Source organism: Myotis brandtii, unplaced genomic scaffold (assembly GCF_000412655.1).
Source record: "Myotis brandtii unplaced genomic scaffold, ASM41265v1 scaffold6, whole genome shotgun sequence".
NCBI classification, from domain to species: domain Eukaryota; kingdom Metazoa; phylum Chordata; class Mammalia; order Chiroptera; family Vespertilionidae; genus Myotis; species Myotis brandtii.
Window position 1 is genome coordinate 843,147 of NW_005370271.1, and position 7,430 is coordinate 850,576.

A 7,430-nucleotide genomic window follows, 5' to 3' on the forward strand; every position below is an offset into this window, starting at 1 on the left:
AATAAAATATATTTTAAAAAATAAATAAATAAAAATTCTTCTAAAAAAAAATACATATTTATCTAATAAAAGCTAGTATTTATTGAGACCTTACTGGTGTGTAGCACCATGCAAAGAGATTCATGCATCTTATTTATATCTGCCTTGGTGTGTCATTTGCATACATCTGCATATATATTCCTATGCATATCAATCTTATCTAAGACCCTGTGGGCAGGGAAAATTATTATACCCAATTTACAGATGAGAAAACTGAAGTTAGGGACTGAGGAACTTGTAACCAGCTCTTCTTTCTCTGTGGGTCCACCCATTCCAAACTCTATCTCTATACTCATTTATACAGACATTTTCCCCCTGATTAACAAGGCAATCTATATATATAAAAGCCAAGAGACCAGAACAACCAGAATGACTGGTCCCTATGTCACGCACTACGGCCGGCCAACAGGCCCGATCGGGGGTGGGGCCAGCCGGCCAACCTCCCATGGTCCCTCCCCCTGGCCAGCCTGGCCCCGATCAGCCCCAACAGGGGTGGGCCAGCCGGACCCCAACCATGCGCGAATTCGTGCACTGGGCCTCTAGCACTGCTTATAAAAAACTCAAACGTTTAACTGATTATAAAGTCTCCATAATCTGGTGGAGATAAAACAGTTAGGAGTTTGCTACCCACGGCTCAGATGTATTTATTTACAGTATTTAAATTATTTATATTTACATTATTTATGTAATTTAATATTATGACAAGTGAAATAAGCCAATCTGGAGAAAGATAAATATCACATGATCTCACTTATTTGTGGAATCTAATGAACAGAATGAACTGACCAACAAAAATAAGACCCGAGCCCTAACCGGTTTGGCTCAGTGGATAGAGCATCGGCCTGCAGACTCAAGGGTCCCAGGTTCAATTCCAGTCAAGGGCATGTACCTTGGCTGCGGGCACATCCCCAGTAGAAGAGGGCGTGGAGGCAGCTGATCGATGTTTCTCGCTCTCTATCCCTCTCCCTTCCTCTCTGTAAAAAATCAATAAAATATAGTTTAAAAAAAAAATAATAAGACCCGAAGCAGGGAGGCCTGGAACAGACGGACATACCTCGATGCGGGGTGGGGGGGACGAGAAGAGATAAGGAAGGAACTTACATGCTCACATATATTGCCCATGGACACGGGCAATAAGGTGGTGGAGATCTGGAGGGTGACTAGGGGCTGAGAGGAGGGAGGTAAAAGGGGGGGAAATGGGAGGTAGCTGTAATACTATCGACAATAAAAAATCCAGTGAGAGAAAAGACATAAACAAACAAGGCTGAGACACGTGTGTCTGATGCACTCCTTTCTCTCTGGGAGGGATGCAGGGCTGGCCTCCACCTGTCACTCGCACTGGAATTCTCGCGATTGGACGCAACAGAAAAGGGCGAGACCAGCCTCCCCACCACACCCCCCCACTGCAGGCCTTGTGGCAGGGCCGCTCTTCGTCTGGAGGGGCCGAGGGCCGTCCTGTGTGCTCTGGATGCTGAGTGTCCCCACCTCTACACACCAGTTTCCAGTGTCCCTCCCCTGGTTGTGACAACCACAGACGTCCCCGGGGGACAAAATCACCATCAACCGAGAGCCCACGGGAACTGCAGGTGCCCAGGGGTCCAGAGCAGGTGAGGAGGGCTGTCACGTCCTGGTGGCCGTGGCAGCGAGGCTCCCACACTCGCCCCTCCTGCCCGCAGAGGCCAGGCCGACACCCTCAGGCCGAGGCCGTGCCCCAAGCCTGCCTGCACCTGGGCGTCCTCACCTGGGGCAGGGGATGTGCCCCACCCGCACTCGCTCGGGAAGAGGCAACGAGCCCCCGGCGGCCTACGCTAAGCTAAGCTCTGACGTGTCTTCTGTATCTCAGCGATCGCTCATTTTTCCTGCTGCCTTTTCTGTCTCCCGCCGAGTCCCTCCGGCAGGACATTTTCCAGCCGCGGAACGGAAATTCCCGGCTCGGGTCAGGGCTCCGCGTCTGCCAGGCGGGGATGGAGGACAGCTGTCCCTTCCCAGAGGAACGTCCTGGAGGCCGGAGGTGCAGGCCAGGAGGTGCCGGCTCACAGGAAACAATTGGCCCCCAGCAGCCGGGAGCTCCTGTGACACAGGCCCGCCCACCCACCTCTGGCTGGACCGCCCGCCTCCTCCCAGCACTGCCCCACCTGACCCCACAGGACCAGGAAAGGAGGCCTCTGGTCAAATACACACAGGGACCTGCGGGGACTGCCGGGTCCTCTAGCAGACAGGCCCCACCGTCCCACCTGGTCTCTCTCCATTTGGTTAGTAATTCTCTTCAACACGTCAAACATCCACGAGCCTAGTGCTTCATCGTGAGGCTACGCTCTTTCTAGAACCTTCTCACTTAATCCTCGCAGCCACCTTGCAAAGGGGACATTGCTGTAATCCCCACCTCAGAGCAAGAACCAAGTCAGAGAGGGCAAGCCACTCGCCCCGGGAGGCACAGCAGGAAGGGATGTGAACCAGGACTTCCCACTCCGGCCCACACACTGTCATGGTGCTGCCCTCCCAGAGGAGTGCGGGCATTTCACGCCTGTCCCAGCTCGGCGCTGGGACCTAAGCATGTCCGTGTGACCGACAGCCTGAGTCTGGTGCTGCCCTCGCGCCTTCTCTCCGCCTCCCGCTGCTGTAACAGGTCACGGTGGTGAGCACGCGGCCTGAGTCCTGCGTGTCCTCTTGGGAACCATCGAATCCAGGGTGGACACACCACTCCTCTCTCATCTCCAATCCCCTGCGCTCAGCCGGCTCCCCGCCAGGCCTCCTGGCTCTTCCCGGCTCATGCCACGCGTGCTCACCCCTGACCTTGGCCTCCGCGCTGGCCTGGCCCTCGCCGCCTCTGGGTGTTGCTCACACAGAAAGCCCTCTGTGTCCTCCCTCTGCAGGAACGCCACCCCTCCGGCCACCACCGCCCGTGCTGTTTGCTCCAGAGCCTTCGTCTCCCCTGCCCAGTGCACATCTCTGCTCCTCTGCCCGGCGCCCCCACAGGACACCAGATCCGTGAGTACCGGGCTGGGGGCTCCCTTCCCGGCCGCCCTCCCCGCCCGGGAGCCGGCGTTTAGGAGGCGCCCAGGAGCGTGGTTTGCTGAGTGAGTGGTGTGCACGGCCACCTGGGCTGGGTGAGGAAGGCATCGGCCCCCAGGTCATGGCCGATCTCTGCCGTCCGCCTCCCAAGGAAGGCCAGGCGGCGGGCGGCTGCCGGGAGAGGGCCCTCACCTCCAGGAGCTGCGCGGCGCTGGGCCGAGTCTCCGGGTTCTTGTCCAGCGCCGTCTTCAGGAAGTCTCGGAACTCCACGGACCTGGGGGGCAGGGGGCAGCAGTCAGCTCAGAGCCGTGTCAGGCTCCACTCCCGGAGCCTGTGCTTCCCACACACGCCCGCCAGGGGACAAAGGGCGCCTTCATGGGCTGACAGGCGGAGGCGGCGGGGCCGGCACGATGACCTGTCGTCATGGACATCACTGTGCCGACGGGACGTGGAAATCAGAGGCGCGGGGACTTGCCTCAGGCACAGCCGTGCTCGGGTTCAAGGCCGAGCCCCAGACCCTGGCCCAAGGTCGTGCCTGTGGCTGCTGGGCTCACCTGGACTCTTCTTCCCACCGTGGGACCCGAGTCCCTGAGTCACAGTCTGCTTGGAGGGTGCGCCCGTGGGGAGAGCACAGAGGGAAGCAAGAGGCCAGGAGGGCCCAGGGGCCCAGGGGCCCAGGCCCTCACCTCCCCCCACCCCGCTGCCCCGCTCCCGGCCACCGGCCCTCCAGCAACACCCCTGCTCCTTACCACTTGGAAGGGGTGAGCAGCGTGGGAGGGTCCGACTTGGCGATCTTGAGCAGGACCCGCATGGGGTTGAGCTCATGGTGCGGGGGCTCGATCTGGGCCATCTCGATGAGAGTGATGCCCAGGGACCAGATGTCGGCTTTGTAGTCGTACGGGGTGTCCTTCATGGTCTCGCACATCACCACCTCGGGGGCCATCCTGAACCAACCAAGCGACAACAGAGGGCTAAGCACCTGGCCTCCGCCGGCGCTTCTCGGAGACTCGGGGTCAAGGGCCAGCACTTCCCGAGTCACAGTTTGCATCACTGTCCATCCCACTGTCTTGCTGAGATGTCTTCATACAGAAAGACGCCCTCCAAGCGGCTCCGGGCCACGGCCTGCTGCAGTTCCCGATGCCTGCCACAAGGTGGCAGCCACAATCCAGAACACAGTCCTGGGGAGGGTGGGTGGGGGCAGAGGGGAAGGGGCCCAGAAAAGACAGGACAGGAAGGGCAGTGGAGAGAATACAACAGCCCGGGAGAGAAGGGACAGGAGACAGAAGGAGGAAGAGGAATGACAGGGCAGAGAGAGAGAATAAAAGGGTGAGTAATAAGCAAGAAGGAACCGAACTCCACAATGGGAATTAATGCACATGAAAAACAGAGAGTAGTTAGCTGTGGGTTTTTTCCCCAAAGGGATAGTTTTGGAAAAGCAGGAAACGCCAAGGACTAGAGGAGTCCAGGGAGACTTCACGCGGGGGCAGGAACTGAGCTGGGTCATTCACCTCCAGCCCCAGCCCGGGCCCTCAATCGCTACTTGCTGAACTAAGCACGAACTGAACCATTTTGGGGGGAATTCCAGTTACAGTGCTGTTCATGGAGCATGTCCTCCGTGCACCAGCCCATTTAAGCCTCACAATTACTCCCTAAGTGGGTGCTATTATGTGTCCGGTTTTACAGGTCAGCAAACTGAGGCACAGGGATGCGGTGGGGACCGGGCTCAGACCTCCTGTCCTGAGGTCACCAGCCAGAGGTCACCCTGGGGAGTCTGAGGCTTCACACTGTGTCCACCATTCCCTCTCCAGAAGCCACCTGACTCACCAGTAAGGCGTTCCGATGAAGGAATCTCGTTTCTGCAGAGTTTTCAGGTTCTTGGCAGACACACCAAAGTCAGCTGCAAGACACAAACCTCAGATAGAGTATTCGGCACACATTCCCCACCCACAGCCTGGGTGTGGTTTCGGAGACACCCGCTCCAGATCAGCCACCAAATGCCAACTTCTAAATCGCAAACTAGTGATCGTTCAAAACGCATCTGCTGCCCTAACCGGTTTGGCTCAGTGGATAGAGCATCAGCCTGCGGACTGAAGGGTCCCGGGTTTGATTCCGGTCAAGGGCATGTACCTTGGTTTCGGGCACATTCCCAGTAGGGGGTGTGCAGGAGGCAGCTGATCGATGTTTCTCTCTCATCAATGTTTCTAACTCTCTATCCCTCTCCCTTCCTCTCTGTAAAAAATCAATAAAATATATTTTAAAAAATAAAAATAAATAAAAATGCATCTGCTGTCAGGATGTACTGAGACATGAACTTCCTACTTGCTAATGAGAGAATAACTGAAGAGCCTTCTTCTAGGAAAGCAGTTTGACAACAAATCACAAGTATCTTCAAAATACCCAGACTCTCTGAGCCAGTAATTCCAAATCGCGACATCTACCCTAATAAAATCATCCTACATAAAACGAAAACTGTGCACACTGATGTTCACCAAAGTGCTACTGTTACGGACAAATTGAAAGCAAGCATAACTGTTTAGCTTTCAGGGAGCAGTTTTAATTAGCGATGATCGCACCTTGGGTACACCCCAACGGCTACGGTACTGTCACTAAGCAAGCTTAGGGAGTAATTTTAAATGTTTCACATACACTACATAACACAGCCTGCGTTTTCCACAAGGATTTAAGATTCTTTCTCTCTCTCTCTCTCTCTCTCTCTCTCTCTCTCTCTCTCTCTCTCTCTTTCTCTCATACACACGCGCGTGCGTAAATGGAGAAATTAGGAGAGGTAAGGTAAGGTAAATGGTAAACAATCAGACAGGTTAAGAAAAGTACTATAAACCCCATACGATGGAGTGTTTTATAGTCTTTAAAATTAGTATTTACGTATTTTATTCCATACTCTAATACTAAATTATGCATATTAATAGATATCAGTATTAAACATTTACTATGTATTTAATATTAACATTTACTATGTAAATACTTTAATACTTAACAATAGGAAGATATTTTATGTATGTACTTATAAGCTAGGTGAGAAAGGGGAGATGCACAGGTGACTATATTGTATGGTCAAAATTATGCCCATCTCCCCAAAAAGGGCAAGAATGTACATTGACGTGACGTGGAGGACATAACCAAACTGTGTACAGGGTTGTCTGTGGGCGGCGAGACCAGACAGTTTCTTCTGACTTTCTGAATTCCTCACATTTGCTATGGTGACCATGTATGACTTTCAGGACTGACAAAAAATGAATATAGCTTATCTTTTTGTTTTGTTTTTTATTGATTTAGAAAGAGAGAGAGAAAGAGAGGAACATCGATTGTGCAGTCACTGGTTGATTCTTGTTTGTGCCCTGACCAGGGATGGAACCTGAAACCTTGGTGCACTGGGCAGATGCTCTAACCAACTGAGCTACCAGCAGGGCAAACCGTTTCTCTTTAAGCCCCACACCCAGCGCCACGCAGCACACCGAGGAGAATCCAGTGCCGCCAGGGAATCTTCCCAGCGCCCTGGACTTTGGGGCATAGTTTCATCTTGATTAAAAAATAAACTCAGGAGGAAGCAACACCCCGAGAGAGCGGGCAATGGTCAGCTTAGCTTTGTCGCAAGAAACTGCTAAGTTGTTACAACCGCAGCCCCTCCTGAGGCCTCCGCCTGAGTCTCAGAATGAGCCGGCCCGAACCCCGGCAGGTGACAGCGCTGAATTCAATCCCCAAACCAGGGGGGAGCACAGCCGCTGCAAACCAGGGGGGAGCACAGCCGAGTGGGCCTGAGCGCCAGGAAGCGGGGCTCCCGTCTTGGCTCTAGTGTTTCAGCAGATACGGGGGGAGCAGGCAGGGAGCAGGGCAGTTCCCAAACCCGACCCTCGGTTTCCCGGCCTGTGACAGGGATGGCGACACGACACCGTGGAACTACGCTGTCGGGAGGATTAAATGACGCGGGAGAGCACTCGGCTCCGGGCTCCCGAGCCAGGAGCCTGAGATTTGTAGGCTGGGGCAAGACCGAGGTTAGGAGAGCTGGTCTCTGACCCCAGCTGCTCAGACAGCAGTGGCTCAGCTGATGACGACCCTTGACCTGGCAGGGACAGTCTGGCCTGAGAGGGAGCAGGGCCAGGGCCTGTCACCACCCAGCTGCTGCGGGAGGAGGTACCAACCCAGGTGAGGACCCAGCGCTGCTGCTCTCCGCCCCGTGGCCCTGGTGAGTCACCGCCCCTCTGGGCTCCTGGGTAGGAATGGGCAGAGGCTCACCTTCCCGCTGGGTGCACCCCGGCCCAGCTCCCCTGCAAACACCACAACGGATGGCACGTAATCCCGGGAAATCTTTCTCGCAGACCCACTGAGGCTCCCTGGAGGAGCTGTCCCCCCACCACCCACTC

General features: G+C 54.9%; 1 protein-coding gene across 1 annotated transcript in view; it reads right to left on the reverse strand.

Moving 5' to 3' along the window:
- The window catches only part of STK10 (serine/threonine kinase 10), an 88,508-nt gene that overhangs the window by 34,989 nt on the left and 46,089 nt on the right, over positions 1–7,430 (reverse strand). The window contains exons 5-7 of the mRNA XM_005879365.2: positions 4,876–4,948; positions 3,801–3,995; positions 3,244–3,325 (exon numbers count right to left, since the gene is read on the reverse strand). Coding sequence (XP_005879427.1) covers positions 3,244–3,325; positions 3,801–3,995; positions 4,876–4,948 — 350 coding nt within the window. The remainder of the gene's footprint in view (positions 1–3,243; positions 3,326–3,800; positions 3,996–4,875; positions 4,949–7,430) is intronic.